This window comes from Pteropus medius, unplaced genomic scaffold, assembly GCF_902729225.1.
Source record: "Pteropus medius unplaced genomic scaffold, Ma_sr-lr_union100, whole genome shotgun sequence".
NCBI lineage: Eukaryota > Metazoa > Chordata > Mammalia > Chiroptera > Pteropodidae > Pteropus > Pteropus medius.
Window position 1 is genome coordinate 14265007 of NW_024342473.1, and position 18106 is coordinate 14283112.

An 18106-nucleotide genomic window follows, 5' to 3' on the forward strand; every position below is an offset into this window, starting at 1 on the left:
AAGAGTTGCTCAGCTAGTTTTTAGGGTTTTTCTTTTTTTTTTTTTCAGAGGAAATCATTCCATATGTACCTACAGAGTCAGTGTGTCCACGGGAAGAGGTGAGCTCAGGACCATCCCACGTTACTATCTTGAACTGGAATTCTTCTCGTGTATTTTAAAATAAGCCTTTGCTTCCTGATCCCAATACCTGGAATATAAATCCCACCTCTTTCTCCCCTCAACTCAGTGTACTTCTCACTTTTTTTGAGGCTTTCCCAACCTCCTGTGGACACTGAGCCCTCTGTCTCCAACTTTGTTCCTAGTAGATCTCATAAACATAACATTACCAACTTGCTATATTTTATGTCAAGGATGGTTCCTAGAAAAGGGTATACTGTTTTGACCTTATACGTCCTGAAGCAAGTCTCAAACACTAAACCCAAATTTATAGTGATGCTGTCCTCAGAGGCCTCCTAAATTCCACATTTCTAGCTAGAAAGAGCACTGACTACACCACAGACTGGCGGGTACCATGAATCCCTTTAGACTGATTATTATGGTGTTTGTAAGCTCTGAAGCTAAATTATGGGAGCTTTCACCACCAATTATTTGTTGCATCATGTGGAAAGCTGTGGCCTTAAGCCACAGTGGGGGTAGGAATTAGATACAGGAAAAAAAAAAACCCAACAATTTTCCCTATTTAAAAATCATCATGTAAAAACTCAATAAATGAGGAAAAGAAAGCAACTTCTTCAACATGATAAAGACCATATAAGAAAATCCCAAAGTAAACATCGTATTCAGAGGTCAAAGGCTAAAAAAACTTTTCCCCTAAGATCAGGAACAAGACAAGAATGCCCCTTTCACTTCTATTCAACATAGTACTGAAAGTTTTAGCCAGAGTGATTGAACAAGAAAAAGAAATAAAAGGCATCCAAATTGAAAATGAAAAAGTAAAATTATCCCTGTTCACAGATGACATGAGCTTACATGGAGAAAACCCTAAAGATAAAAAAAGAAACTGCTCATACTAATAAATGAATTTGGCACAGTTGTAGGATATAAAATCAACACACAAAAATCATTGTTTCCATAAAGAATCCAAAAAAGGAAATTAAGACAATTCCATTCACAATCACATCAAAGAGTAAAATTCTTATTAGTACATTTAACCAAGGAGACAAAAGAACTGTACTGAAAACTATAAAACATTGCTGAAAAATTTACAAAGACAAATGGAACAACATCTCATTTCAGGGCCTGGGAGACTTATTATTAACTTGACAATACTACCCATAGCAATCCACAGATTCAATGCAATCTCTATCAAAATCCCAGTGGCATTTTTTTTGTAGAAACAGAAAAGCCCATTCTAAAATTCCTATGTAATCTCAAAGAATCACGAACAGCCAAAACAATCCTAAACAAAAAAGTCGCAGGACACAACACGTCTAATTTCAAAATTTACAAAATTATAGCAATCAAAACTGTGTAATGCTGGCATAAAGTTAGACATACAGATCAATGAAACAGAAAGGAGAGCTCAGAAATTAACTCTCAAATATATGGTCAATTGATTTTTGACAAGAGCAACAGGACCATTCAATAGAGAAAGGACAATCTTTTAAACAAATGGTGCTGGGAAAATTGGATATTCACATGCAAAAGAGTGAAGCTGGACACTTAATATCATATATCAAAATTAACTCAAAATGGATCAAAGGCTTAAACCCTTACAAGACATAAAACCCTTACAAGAAAACATACAGAAAAAGCTTCATAAAATTTGATTTACCAATTTCTTTGATATGGCATCAAAAGCACAGGCAACAAAAGAAAAATGAGATAAACTGGTCCTTGTCAAAAATTTTAAACTTTTGTTTACCAAAGGACACTAACAAGAAAGTAAAAAGACAAACCACAGAATGGAAGAAAAATATTTGCAAATCATTTCTCTGATAAAGAATTACTAGCCACAAAACAGAAAGAACTCCTATAACTCAACAACAAAAATAAACCACCTGACAGCAGTACAGGTGTGATCTCTGCTGCCTGTGCTCTGAAAGGCAAAGGGCTCTCCTAATATTCCACATTCAAAGTAAAGAGGAAAATTGAAATCTCTAACAAAGCTGCTGTATTTATGAATATTAATGAATAAAAAGTGCTTGGATGTTTTACCTTAAAAATAAACCACCTGATTAAAAAATGGGCAAAGGATTTGAATAGACATTTCTCCAGAGAAGATATACAAATGGTCAATATGCAAAGATACTCAACATCATTAACCATTAGGAAATCAAAACCACAATGAGATACCACTTTATATATATTATGATGGCTACTATTTAAAAAACAAAAAATCGAAAATAGAAAATAACACGTGTTACCTAGAATGTGGAGAAATTAGAACCATCATGCATTACTGATGGGAATATAAAATAGTGCAGCTACCACGTAAAAAAGTTTGGCAGTTCCTTAAAAAATTAAACACAGAATTACATGATCTAGAGATTCCATTCCTAGGTATATACTCAAAAGAACGGATAGCAGGGACTCAAACAGGTATTTGTACATTTAGGTTCATTAACAGCATTATTCACAATAGCTAAAAGGTAGAAACAACCCAAATGTCTATCAACAGATTAACAGACAAGCAAAATGTAGTATATTCATACAATGGAATATTATTCATCCTTTAAAAGGCAGACAATTCTGATACATGCCACAATGTGGATGAACATTGAAAACATACTAAGTGTGATAAGCCATTTACAAAAAGGATATACGGTATGATTTCACTTACATGAAATACCTAGAATAAAAGCAAATTCATAGAAATCAGAATAGAGATTACTGAGGCTAGGTAGATGGGGAATGGTGAGTTATTATTTCATTGGATTAGTTTGTTTTGGATGATTAAAAAATTCTGGAAATAGTGGTGATGGTTAAATAATTTTATGAGTTTACTGAATGCTGCTGAATTGTACACTTAAAAACCATTAACATAGTAAATTGTTATGCATATTTTACCAGCACAAAAAAATTAAATAATTAAAAATCAACATCTGCTTGAAACTTTACCAAACAAATAAGAGGTCAGGCAAAAATGATGACTGAGATGCTCTGTCCCTCAGCCTCTCCATCCTATTCACCAGCAAGACAATGGTCCTCATGTCTCCTCAGCCACACAACACTGAGAAGTAGAAACTACTCAACAACCGGGAAGCCTGTTTTCCTATGTTTAACCTACAACAAACCACTTTCTGAAAGGGCCTCTCCCCTGTGTATGGAAGCATGCAGTCATTCAGAAAGGGTTACTAATGAGTTAGCAGGTAGTATTTTAAGTCTTTTTTGGTAATTATTTAGAACCTCTAATTTCAGGAATTTGATACCTTTAAAAGGTATCAAATTATCTTAAGACTATATTACCATTCCACAGCAACTCATTTGCAGTTTTGAGATCAAAATGTAAAATACACAGAAATACTGGACTGCTCTCCAGTTTCTTCTTCCTGCCTGACACCAGTGGGCACATCTGCAGCCACACTGGCAGCCCTCCTTCTGTCCATCCAACAATTCCCACAAGCAGGCCCTAGGGCCACAGCACCTGGCCCTGTATCACTCTGCTCCTTTTCTGCAAATGAAGCCCCTCTCTGTAGCAACCTTCCAGTCCTCAGTTTCTCCCCAACACCAAGGAGGTTCTTTGCGCCTTCCCCCAGCATCTTCTTGCTTTCCAACATTTTCTTCCATTGTATTTTTCTTCCTCCCTACCAGTTTGAGACAGAAACTTACAATGTAACCAACTTATGCATAAGATAGTGGAGTTCCCTCCTTTTCACGTCAGACCACGTGACAAACCAAAATGGAATGAAAGGTCCATTAGACGATTCGCGAACAAGCAATACAAGCCAAACCTGGTTTTTCAAACACTCAATAAGTGGTGGCCCAACTGCCTCTAGGAGCCCTCTTTGTGTTTTCACACCTCTCACTGTGGCTGTGACAGGCTCAGGAGCCCCACACCTGCTGCTGTACCCCAAACAATGAAACAGCCGCATTGTCACAACTGCATCAGATCAGAAGACTGGTGTGCCCACGGGCAGCCTCTAGGGAGTTTTAATAAAGAAGCAACATTATACACCCTAGCTGAATTAGTTGAGAACTAACTCCCACTACCAGTCATCTCCATATGGGTTTTACAAAGCTTAAACTCTCCTGAAAACCTAATGCCTATTTGTAATGGTTTCTATGGGTTAAAAAAAAATAACCCACAATAATTGCAAAGTTCCAACTGCGCCCTTTTATAAAACAGCTTTTGCAACAAAAATATCCTTAACCATGGTAGGCTTATAAGGGATGTTTATTCTCCTCTTTGCACTCTTGAATTTTCCCCAAATTCTACAATGAACATACAAAGAATTTTCCTTCTTTGTAGCACAGAAAACCATTACTGAAGCATATACACACAATTTCTTTAAGAGGAACACTGCCTAGATATAGCATATCCTTGACATTCACAGATTTGCAAATTGCCATTTTAACTATTTGAAAAGTCTGACCCTGACGTGTACTACAGTTTAATATTTTGCAGCAGCACGAATACGCATTTCATCTCAAAGCTCATATGTGGAAGTGAATGAATCACATGGCCAGTGAACAGCCTCTCTCTACCAGCTACCTGGCATTCACATCTCAGCAAAGCTTTGCTATTCTCTACTGACCTTCACATTTCTCATTAAGGATCTGAGGAAGCTACTTAAAAAACTCATTTGTATTTTATTGCATTTCATGAGGAAAAAAAATATGCCATGGTGGTTTCTGAAACTCCTAAGATTTTTTTTTATAAGTGTCAGTTTTCCACATAGTAACTGTTAAATAGCATCCCTATAGAGAACAGGGAATAAAACTGGTTTGTTGAAGTTATTAGATCACTTTTATACATTATATAAATTTAATTTAGCAAACCAGTAATTGAGAAGTATGTATGAATTAATCCACATTTTGTTTTACTTCCCCTAAACAAATACCTAATAATAAAGGTGATACAATAGGTTAAAAACTTTCAAATAATATAAAAGAACATGAAAAAATGTCATGATCCATTTCTTCCTGAAGCCCACTCTAAGATAATCACTATAAAGAGACAGTGTATGCTGCTCAAGTTTAATGTACATATGAATGGTTTTTATCTTATACAAATGGATTCATTCTATGTACATACTTCCATGGATAGTATTTTACTCTACAATATTTTGTAGTTATCTTTCTATGGCCTAGCTATTGATCAACTTTATCTTTTTTAATTGCTACACAGTATAATTTATTAAACCAATGCCCTACTGGTGGGAATATAAATTGTTGAATTTTTCTGCAGTAATAGAGAATGGTTCAATGAACATCTTTTACATGTTATTGTACATATTTGCAAGTGAAATTACTATGTCTAAGGAAATGCCTATTAAAAATGGTGACCATTACCCTCCCAAAACAACTGTACCAATTTACACTAACACTAATAACATGAATGCCCACTTTCCAAAACTTTCACTAATGATGGATATTATCTTTATCATTTTGACAAATTTTGCTTTACTTACTTTCTTGAATATATGTAAGACATTTTTCAGATGTTAAATTGATCATTTATATTTTGCTTATTCAGATACTTTGCCCAAGTACTTTTTCATATATGTTACAAATATTTATTTCAAGTTCATCATCTCCATTTGCCACTTTTCTTGTTTGTAGTACCAACCAACCACCTAGCTGTGTCATACACGCTTCCCCTGGACGGTCTCAAGAAAGGGGGTGGTCAGCATTAAAGCATTCTGGGGTAGGTAATAAGTGAAATGCTACAGAACACAATAATAACCAAATACATGACTAACTTAAGATGGGGGACACAACAAAAAGAAAGGAAAGAAGCCTGAACAAACCAGTGTCTCTGGGTGTTCCAACCAAAGATTATCCAAACATACTGGGTTTGGTTAAATGTTAGGAAACATTTTTCAAGTATATATTCACATATTTATATTGAGGAAAGGTATTTTTTAAACTAATGTCAATATTATTACTATTCTTGTTGAAGAAATTACAAAATGAAGTTAATTCAATTTAGATTTTGTAGTTTGAGGCTAATTCCTTTAATAATTTAATCCTCCCTGATATCCTCTGATTAAATGATATGTTTTATGATTAAGTTAGCTTATAAATTCACATGCCAGAAAATGAATTGACATTAGATATCAAGTATATTGTGATATTTTCTTAACCTTTAACAGGTCAAAAATAGTTTTGGAGAAACACACCGTAGCCATATATTTTGGGGATAAGTGAAGTGGATGGGGCTTTCTTAAATTTCTTCTGTATTCCTGTTCAAAAGAGACAATCAACTTGCTTAGGTGGGAACAAAGTGAAAGCATCTACAAGATGTTTTCATATGCAGAGTTGTTTTTTTCTCATTTTTTTGAGTAGCCCAGAGTCTTTGACAGTCACCCCCCAAGAGATTTCCAGAAACTACCGGAGCAACAGTGCTACAAGCAAGACCTCTGCTGCTCTTAACAAGCCAAATGCTGCACAACGCACTGGTGACACAGAAAAAGAAGCCTGCCCCCTCCCCCAAGAGAAAGTTATATTTTTACCAGGATAATTTGATGCTAGAACAGCGCTGTCCAGTAGAATTTTCTGCAATAATGGCAATGTTCTATATCTGTGCTGTCAAATACAATAGCCACTAGCCATGTGGTTATTGAGCACTTGAAACATGGCTAGTGCAGGTAAGCAACTAAAATTTTTTAATTTTATTTTAATTAAATTTTAATAGGTATATATGACTATGGTTACTATACTGGACAGTACAGTTTTTGACCAATAGAATCTTTTGTTTTTTAAGAGATATAAATAGATAATTACAATAATATGCCCTAAAATAGTTGAAGAAAAGAATTACTTTCAGTAAACATACAATTCAGGGTAGAAATTATGTTACTTGCCTTCAGTGTAAAGTTACTTAATGATAGAATACATACTAGGTCCTCTTTTTTTCTTTTCTAGTTTTTTCTTTTTATGACTAATAAGAACAATGAGTCATTTTAGTAATTGGTCAAGAATTGGTCTTCTGCCTTGACTAAAGTAGTTAATATTCATCACGGAAAAAACTGTTCAAAATCTTGCAAAGTAAATGTGAATTTTAATACTCTTGCACTTAAAAGTAGGGCCTCCGGTTTATCCAACAGTGGTTATCAACAGATTTCTCAAACTATTAGTCATACAAAAGAATAAATAGTGCCACAATTTATAAACTTTGCAGAGCATTCTTTCTTTCTATGGATACTAGGGGAATATCCACAGAATAAATTCTATTTCATTAGGTCAGAAAAAGTTTTGTTACCAACTTTCACTTTTAAAACCAGTATTAAAAAAAGAAAGGTGAGAAAATAGTTTACACTTGACCTAATATCTCTGGCAGGCATTAGTATTGAATAGATTTTTGGAGGGGACAGAAGGAGACATTCAAGTTTGACTTTTGTTAAGTTAGAACACAAATTCATTAAAGTGATTAACAACACAGCACATATAGATGGAGTTTATAAATCTATTAAGCTATATCAGAGAGAAAAAAAGAATTCTAGAACATTAATTTAGTATCTTACCTCGTAATGAACAAACTGGTCCATTTTCTTGATTCTTAGAGCGCTTATTTCTGAATTGACTTGGAATATCTAATGAAAGATCTTAAAAGGAAATAAGAAAACAGCTGTTAAAGTCATATAACCACATTCAAAAATTAATTTCAAAACTTGATGTATTTTTAATGATTTATCTGTCTTAATTTTCAAAGGAAATATTAAATTATTATTTTAATACAATATTGTATCTCCACATACCAAATGTCTTACCTAGGAATGGATCAAACTTTCTAGATTCTGTCCCACATATGAGACAGTTAACCTCATTTTGAAGGAAGCCTCCGAATATAGCCGTGACAACTGTAGATGCTCCATTTCTAAAGAAAATCACCACAGAAAATATCTCAGTAAAAACTAAAATGTGTAAAATCTATAGGTCACTCCCTTTGGGGGAATGTATACCTTTTTTATTTAAATTACAAAATAATACAAAAACTTCAAAAGTGTACATACTAAATAAAGGGTTTAAGCCATTGACTGGCCTTCCCCCAAGCCCTCTTCAAACCTACTATTTTCTCCAAAAGTAACTAATACTGGACATTTATCAATCAGAACATGTGTATGCCTACTCAGGGCAGGAGAATCCCTTACTCGCCAGATATATCCCTCAGAAAAGAGGGGACTGTCTTATATTTGAATCTTTACAAGGCCTCTCATCTTACAGGGAGCTCTCAATTACTTTACTTTGAACAACAACCTCAATCGCAGATAGATTTATGTTTTTCAGATGGTCCTCTGTCAGATTTGGGGAAAAAGAAATTTAATACATATTTAGTAATTACTGGTTTGGGTATGACTTCGCAATTGAAGTGAATACTACTGTCAACAACGAGCCTTATAAAAAGCTCACTTAAAATAATATTGTAAATAATTCCTTTGTGGAGATCTAAAATATGTCACTTTAAAGACAATAAAAAACCAATTATCATAATGCTAGTTAACCTCTAGGTGCCTCAGCTTCATCAAATGTAATAAAAGGAATAACTTTAATCTATCTCAGATGCCTGGTTGAAGATGAATGAGTTATGTATAGACAGTGCTTTTAGACAAGTGCTTACTAAAAAGAAAGCTCTTAAACTGTGTTAAGGGTGTTTTCATTAGCATACTAATTAGAATCATACCTGCCTTTTGCTTTTATTTTTTTTTCCATAAGTATATATTTTGAACATGTATGTCCCTCACTCTTTTTAAAAGCTTCATGCCATAGTGTGGACATAGAATGGACACAAGAACAACTGAGAAAGTGCACCATGGAGAGCATGATTAGCAAGCACTCTATTATATAGCACTTACTACATGCCAAGCTGCAGTCTAAATACTTTCCATTTATTAAATCGATTAACCCATACTCTATGAGGTAGACACTATTATCCCAATTCACACACCAGGAAGCTGAGGTCCAAAAGGTTAAGTAACTTGGCCCAAGGTCACATAGTTGGTCTGGCCTGAGCAGCTGCTCTTAACACTATGCTCCTTCCCTTAATTTAACCATTATAATACTAATGGATACTGGGGTTGTTTTGACATTTTTCTATTGTTAACAACACTACAACAAACACCTATATGTCACTCTGTGCACTTGTGCAGTTAACTCAAGCAAATAAACGCTTTTATGCTAATACCAATCTGAGGTGATTTCTGTCACTTGCAATCAATAGTACTCCTAATACACTGAACCGTACTTCCTGAACTGCTCTAAATTCACCCTACTGTAATGATGAGACCAACAAAACTCACCCAAGCAATTCTGTTTTTTTTTTAAAGTTTGCTTCTTTGGCTTCCTTCTTTTACTGGCAAAATTAACATATTGCAGCTTTTTAAAAAGTTGTTCATAGGACATACGGCTTTATTTAGAAATTAAACAAAAAGGGAAGATATATTGGGAACTGGAGAACATAATGGCCATTTCTGGTTTTAGGTTTAATATCGGTGTCATAAACAAAGGACATACCCAAAAACTATCTACTGAAAATAGAGGGACTATGATTGATCAGTTCATACTGATGTTCACAAACAATGCTGCCTTTAATTTAAATAGAAACTACTTTATTACAAAGCAGTACATTTAAACTCAGTGTTATTCTTCCTTTATAATTTCTGCCTCAAAAAAGGATACTAATCAAGTCAAAATATCGAATTTTTCAAAATACAAAACAGACTTTTTCATTTAATACTATTTTAAATTCTACCAGGTCATGAGTCCTTCCTTTTCTCTACTGGATTCTAATTGGAATCATAGCTACTAGGAACTGGAGGAACAAACATTTTGAGAAGCATGACTATTAATATTGTTTACCCTTCTCAGAAACAGACAGATTAGCTATGAGACTGTTCTATCATTAAAAAGAACTTATCTTACTAAATCAGATTTATGGACTACCAGGCAATACAACAGAGACTCTTATATATTACTTAATCTTTCTTTCTTTGGAGAGTTCATCTTTTAAATCCCTCTCTTGCATAGGTCAACACAAAACTTTCCAAAAATTTGAACAAAAGCGAACTATAATTAACCAAAATCCAGGCTGAAATATCAGTAAAACATCCCTGCCTCAAGCAAAATAAATGTTCTAATCTCAATGTATATTTTGAAATATTAGTACTTGGAAAAGCAATCCAAAAGGTTTGTTTCATTCACATAGAGGTAAGAAAATATTCTGAGAATTTACAAATGCCTCAGTTTCATTAAAGGACAGATATACTTTAGGAAAATTCAAGTTCAAAATAAGGCTTTAGAATTCAAATTAAAATATCACTTTAAAATATTTTAAGCTTTTGTTTTTAGTGAACAAATACAATTATTTTAGTATATCAAAACTATCTCCCACCCATTATTCAGTACATTTGGAGGAAATTTTTTAACTTCTAAATTGTACAAATATATATTTTTTAAGTTTTAAAATAATCTATACCAAATAATAATAATCAGAATTACCAAGATGCAAATACAAAATGCCTCTGGTCTAAGAAGCAGGAGGCATGTGCCAGTACACTTGGTTATAAAGTTCAAGTGCATGAAAGTCTAGCAAAGGTCCAAGAAAACGCTCTACCTTCCATCATGAATCTAACAAACAATAACACCAACAGAAATGTCTGAGGTCCTTCAAAAAGATAAAAAGAAACTAAACCTTACATGCAACATTTGTTACTTGCAGACAGAGTGGAATTCTCCTGCAGAATTGCTGAGCGGGAAACGCCATTGAATCCGCCCTGGAGTTCCAAGTGCAGGTGGTCCAAAAGGTAGCGCATAAATTCATGGGCATCCTGCTGCTGATAGCCCCTTGAAACAAAAAGAAACGGTTTGTCACTGGGGAGGCTCCACGTGCCCAGCCAAACAGGCAGGAGGGAAAAGCACTGGGAATGGCTGTCCCCGTGAACTCAGAGCACAGTGAGGCTCCCTGACTCCTCATCCCCACTTGTTCCGTGTTTTACACATAAAATTTCTCAACAAGAAAAAATTCTACTGCTTAAAAACAAGTTCAAAAACACAGAATATTAGAGCTCATTGGACTTGTAGTGATCTCAACTGACCTCACTTTAAAGATGAGAAAAATTGAGGGGCAAAACAAGGAGTGTGTGTGATTTGCCTAAAGTCCTACAAGAGAGTAGTAACAGGGATGGGACTGACTATAACCAATGTTTTCTGGATAGACACTATACCGCTGGACCCTCTAGAAAGGTGCTCAAAATTTCCTATCATAACCTCACTGGAAAAGTAGGTCTAAGCCACCACTACATAAAGAGTTTAAAACTAATTTTTTAGATTAGAAGATAATAATTTTTAAACGCTGGCGGACAGGAAAAGAAAAATTATCTAAAAAGTTAAAGATGTCTAACATTCTATACTTGCATCTTAATCTTTGACTCAAAAGGCATCTTTTAAATAAACACTTTAAAAATGCATTGACTCATACATAGTTAATTATTCTCTATCTTAAAACTTGAACATATACAGTAACATATTCTTAGGTTACTTCTTATACTATATTCAGACAGAAACTTATATGGAATTCTTATACAGATCATTGACAAGTAAACATAAATGAAGGCTGATAGAAAATGAAGTTGGTAGAACTGGAAGGTCACAGAGGTTTAGGTAGATAAAATAAATCAAGCAATGAAATATAAAGTACTTTCATAAAACTATGGATAGAAAAGACTTATGCCTATATTTTGCCAGCATGGAAGGTTCTCTTTAATCTATTCTCTAAATTTCAAATTTTTCTGGCCTGATCTTGAGTCAAAATTTCCACCACTCTTCCAGGAAATGGAAATGGTCCCATAAGCAAAATTTCTTTCAACCAGAGTTTCCCTCAATATATATTTTCCCCCTTTTCCTGAAATTTCTTCTAGAAATTGTAAATTATGAAAACAATCTGCCTAAGCAATGGAACTTAAATCAGAAGTCACTTGAGCTCGCTTCGGCAGCACATATACTAAATAAGAAGTTACTTTAGCACTATAATTTTTTTCTGAACTATTTAGCAACCAAATATCAATGTATGTCAAGTTTTTCCTCTAAGTTTTTTATGAATAAAAATATTAAAATTCACAGCCAATAATATTCAAAATTGGTAGTTCCTTTATATATCTAAGGAGGTGCTTTAAACTTTTTCAATACATCTTTTTTTTCACGATTTAAAGGTACTATTAGTATTTTAGGTCATATCCGAAATTCTATCATACATAAAAGTTTCATTTTCTCACCAAAATAACCTGATATCTAATCATCATGTGTCTAAAATGGATCATAACTACCACTACCTTGTAGTTATGCTGATTTGCATTTCCATCAAACACATTTAAACACTTTTAAAACACAATCTTCCCAATGTACATTAATGTTTCCAATCACACCATGATCCTCTTTTCTGATATCAAAATATATTATTTTCTAATGTTACCTTTATCATTAGAAACATGTTTTTGACCTACATGAGATCATGGAACACTCAGCTGTTTGTAAAGTTAAGTTATGGGTTTCTGCTTTAATTTGTGATCTTTACCAGAAAACAGTCTAAGACTAGGAAAATTTTCTGATTCTGTCTAAAGAGACATTTATACTTCCATTTTTAAACACTTAAATAAAATCTTTCATTGAGTATCTGAAAGTCTTAATATATATTATTTAATACGTTACTTTCAAAAAACTTAAGTTAGCTTTTCAATTACTTCCCAATTATACAATCTGGGCTTCAGAGTTTCCTCTGTAGTCAATTTAGGTTTCTCTTGTTTGGTAATCATGTTAAAGGAAACACTCCTCACGTTTGGGTACAATGTTTATGTTTTATACACAAATCATTTCAGTGATGTCACCCAAACAGGTGGTTGTGAGTTAGTGAAAACCTGGATTTATGAGGAACCAACTGGTATCTCTGTGACAGTATTAAGAGAGAAAAAAGAGGGAAATAGCTATCTCCAATATTAATACTGTTCCTTATCTTCATGTGTCTGTGACCTTGAAATTACCTCCTTTTTCTTAGTGTCTACAGAAAATCTGTTATAAACATGCTGTGAGATTGGAGGATACACTGTAAATATAAAAAGCCTAAAAGATCATGAATCATCCTTTCTGAATGAGGGGGCTGAGAAAGAGGGGCATTGCTGAAGCAAATGTATAGGAACACGGGGGCAAATGGCTCCTCACAATAATTTTGGCACAATGAGGCAAGCCGTATGTACCCAAATCCTGAAAACGAAATGCTCCAATAAAGAATGATCAAAGAAAATGCTACTTTGCTGCTGGCTTGAGTGTGAAAAACAGACATTCCAAATAATCAAAGACACCACAGAATACAGACATGTACTAGTACTTGTATGATGACCCAACACGCACAATTGTGACATCATACACCTGTACATTACTGATTATTCTCTGTTTTGGCATTACCAGTATATATCATGTGTAAAATGGCAAAGACCAATAAGGAACAGGACATGAATCTATGGAATCAAATTTTATCATTCTAAAACAAAGTCTTCTAAAATACCTACGACACACTAGAATTTTAGGTTATGTTCATATTTAAAGTATCTCATAAAAGAATTCTAAATTATTGTTTTGTTTGAATTATCTTCAAAATCAAAATCAGGTAAATTTAGCTATTTCTATCCAGTATGTCATCAATCATGGTGCATTTCTTCAAGACAAAAACACAAGAAAATGGAAATTTCAAAAATGATTTTTTTGTTTACACACAGAAAAAACTACAATAGCAAAATTCTTAGTTAAAAGAACTGATAGTTTAAATATAAAATATCAACTGCATAGTATTTGTTAAAGTTCTCTATTTACAAATACCCACAGATTATTGTTAAATTAAAATATCACAAGTAAACATCTATTGTACACAAAATCTATATTTTCTAAAAAGCCAAGTAGAATATTTAGCAAATATAAGAATGTTTCAGTAATATTCATCCATCATCTTTAAACATTAATTACAATAAGAACTAATTTTTAAAAAACTAAAACAAGCTGGGGAAGTCAAGGCAAATATATTAAATCATTATACATGAAAGCAGCAATAGCACATAAGTGATATGAGGAACAGGGGAATAAATACCAGACCTGATCTGAATTATCAAGAGCCTTTCTTGGAGAATGAATATTAAGCTGGATGCTGAAAAAGAGATGGGACCACAAGGCAAATATCGTAGTCAGGAAGCCCATGACAAAGAGGGAGGCAATAAGATAAAACCACGTTAAAGAAAGCAAAGGCTAGCAGAAAAGACTATCAAATTACAAAAGCCAGTGTCTTTTGAGCCAGCAATTCTTTTAGATATCTGCATATATATGTATGAGACTATCCACTGCAGCAGAGTTTGAAACAGCAAAAGATAAAAAACAATCCTTATGATCACTGGTACGGGATTCTTACATAAATTATGATACAACCATAAAGTAGAAGTTTATGCAGCCATAAAATGGACTGAGAAAGCTATTTATATACTAATATGAATCATCTCAAAGTAGGAAAAAAAGGACGTTGCAATTTATGTTAAAAATCACACACTATTGTTTATACACACACAGAATATCACTGAAAGGATACACAATAATCTAGTAACTATGGTTGTTTCCAGAAAGCAAAATGAAAGGCTGGGGAATAGAGTAAAAGAAAAAACTTTCATTGCATATCATTTTTTTATCTTTCGAAATTTTAAATTATCTGTATTTTGCCTATAGAAAAAAAATTTTTAACTTTAAGGTATTTTATGGTCTAGAAAAGGAAAAACGGCATACTGGGAAGCCATAAGAAGTATGGCTATAGGTATAGCAGTCTCCCCTTACTCTTTGATTACATGAAAATGGGGAACGATCTCAATTATTATAGAACTAAGAGAAAGTCTTGCTAAGAACACAAGCAACCAATTATCATTGCTAAGAACACAAGCAACCAATTATCATTGGTCATCAAGAAAAAAATCTAAGAGTTCCTGTGTATTAGGAATCACTGTGGAAGCTCCATGCCAAATTCCTCAACCTAGTTACCTCTTCCTAAAATTCTTTCCCTTCATTGGTAGGAATATTAGAATGTGTAAAATTAAGCAGCTACAAAATAAATCATGCTCACAGTTGGGCTACAGAAACTAGAAAAGGCAGAGATGTGGGCAGATTTAAAGGAAAAGTAGAATTCTATTGAATAAAAGTTTCATGCTTCTAAATTTCCAACTAAGAATGAGGGATTGAGTCACCACAGGGACCAAGCAGAACAGTATAAATTCAGTGTTGGGCCTCGCTCAGGCATGTGGACAAATTCCTGTAAGCATATCTATCATTAACCAACCCCTCAAAAACCTGGGTTCTAATACTGGTCCTATCATCTACTAGATGTATAAGACTGAACAAGTTGCGACCCCTCTCAGTTTTGTCTTCTTTAAAATGGGACTAACGCTTCCTATCCTGACAAGAAATTTGTGTTCTTTAATTCAGATCAGATATAAAATGCAGATCAGATATACATGCAAGGCATGTAGTAGGCATTCAATAAATATATTTTTATATAATAATAAACCACAAAGATTAAATCTCTATCAAGAGAGTAACTAGGTGACTATGTTAGAAATTTTATATTAAGTAACAACAATTACAACTTACAATTCTTTGAAGTTGTGATCTTTTAAATATTTCTCTATATTACCAATATATCTAAACTACTATTAGGCCAATAGAGCACAATATATACTAAGTTTTACTAGAGCATGCTGGTTAATAAAAAAAAAAGAGGTAGGTATATTAGGCACCAAATCATGACAAATAAAAACCATAACTTGCTTCAGAAGGATAAAATCAACAGAAGGTGGCAAGGCTGTTGTCAATCTGCTATTACCTGAATCCCTACAGGGGTGACTGACCTAGGAGAAGTAGCATCCTCTGATAGCAGGGCTGTTTCCCTACTCAAGCAAGGCTCGAGTAGTGATTCTACAGCCACATTAGGGTGGGACCCAGCTACCTTCTGGAAAGTGAATCCCAAAGGACTTGACTACAGTATTCTAAGACTTTCAGAACCCAGACCACAACAGTAAATATAATACCATGGATTCCTACTGATGACATTTAGATTTTTTTTAGTTGAAATAACAAGACAGTGTATGATGGCAATTATTCTTTATGAGATTTTGAAAGAATCAAGGAAATTTTACCCAGTATGTTTTCCTAGAGCACGTTATTATTTATAAGGGCTTTGTTTTTATAACAAAACACGCTACCCTTTGTTAAAGATATTACTAACATCTATTATTTAAACAAACATTTGTCTAGTCAGATATATCCAACTTCTGTTCTTCTCCTTCAAAAAAAAAAAGCAATACCAGTCTTTATTATTTAGAACATCACCGCTTCACTGCAAATTGTTTCAGGAACGCTGTGAAGACTAATCCTTCATTAAATAACACTTACCTAAAATTCGGCATAATCTTCCAAACAACATAAAATAAGGACTCTGGGCTAAATGCAGTTTGGCTACCCTGCCATAAAGCACAGAGTGTCTTTCTAAACTCTTCCACCAAAGACCTGGAAAAGAAAGAACAACACCCTTAGCATTAGTGAGAGACTACTATTTTAATGCATAATGTCCAATTGTCTAAAATTTATAATAATTATAAAATGAAAACATAAAAAGGGTACGGTCTCTTTTACGTCTAACAGTTAAGTAAGAGCATCTCAAAAACCCATGTAATGGAAGCAACCGAAGTGTCTTATGATAGATGATTGGCTAAAGAAGCTGCAGTACATAGATACAATGGAATATTACTCAGCCATAAGAAGAGATGAAATACTGCCATTTGTGACAACATGGATGGACCTCGAGATAATCATGCTAAGTGAAATAAGCCAGATAGAAAAAGTTGAAAATCACATGATATCACTTATATGTGAGATATAAACCTAAAAGAAACAAATGAACAGGACAAACAAACAGAGACTCGTAGACATAGTCTATAGACTAGTGGTTACCGGAGGGTAGGAGGTTGGGGAGAACAGAGGAGGGGGAAGGTAGACGGGGTAAAGGGGGTCAAATTTAGGGGGTAGGTGGAGGATGATGTGGGTAAAGGGGATCAAATATATGGTAGCTGAAGGAAACTGGACTTTGGGTGGTAAACGCACAATAGGATATACAGATGTCAAATTATAATGTATACCTGAAAATTATATAATTGTATTAACCAATATTACCGCAATAAACATAATTTTTAAAAAAAGTATTAGACACAATACAGTAAAAAATAAATAAAATAAAAAATTCAGGGTCATGTAAAAAAAATCCATGTAAATAGCAGTAATTACTGATAAAACCAGTTTTTTAACCATGTGGTAAACTTCGAGCCCAAATACTGCCATATTTGTACAATAAAGCAATGGATAAGTTACAAACCAAATTATTTTAGAATGTACATTTTAAAAACTTGAAACAAATAATGGAATCTCCTCCTCCATCTGCTGCACTGTTCCTTCTTGCCCCTCACTAGGCACACTTCCCACACCTCAGTGTGTGACCATCTGCTCCTCTCTGCCCCAGAGAGTTCATCTGGCCACAAAGCTTCAATACTCAACTCTATACCAATTACTCTTAAAAATCCAAATCTAAAAGCCAGAATTTCTCATGACCACTTTTATTCACGTTTCTCCAGTTCCAACAGGAATTTTCTACTGGACGTCTTCTTGTCATTTCAGACTCAATGGGTACTAAACCTTCTCTCTGTTCTCTCCCTACTGTCCTCCAATACCCATTTTCCTCTTCTCCCATAGGAACAGAACTTCTGCTTTTCTCTTGGCATACGAACTCCTGGAATATAAAACTTTGAGTGTGTCCAAATTCTGAGAAACTTCCTCAAAGAGAAAGAGTAGTCTTTATAACTACTTCCTTCTTCCTTCTAGCTGGAATGAGGATGAAATGGTGACACTCCAGCACCATCTTAGACTATGTGGCTGAGAGCCC

General features: G+C 34.1%; 1 protein-coding gene across 3 annotated transcripts in view; it reads right to left on the minus strand.

Moving 5' to 3' along the window:
• The window catches only part of USP3 (ubiquitin specific peptidase 3), an 80406-nt gene that overhangs the window by 14889 nt on the left and 47411 nt on the right, over nt 1–18106 (minus strand). For all 3 annotated transcript variants that reach the window (XM_039865363.1, XM_039865364.1, XM_039865366.1), the window contains 4 exons: nt 16567–16680; nt 10798–10944; nt 7875–7981; nt 7629–7709 (listed from right to left, as the gene is read on the minus strand). In XM_039865363.1, the coding sequence (XP_039721297.1) occupies nt 7629–7709; nt 7875–7981; nt 10798–10944; nt 16567–16680 (449 nt within the window). The remainder of the gene's footprint in view (nt 1–7628; nt 7710–7874; nt 7982–10797; nt 10945–16566; nt 16681–18106) is intronic.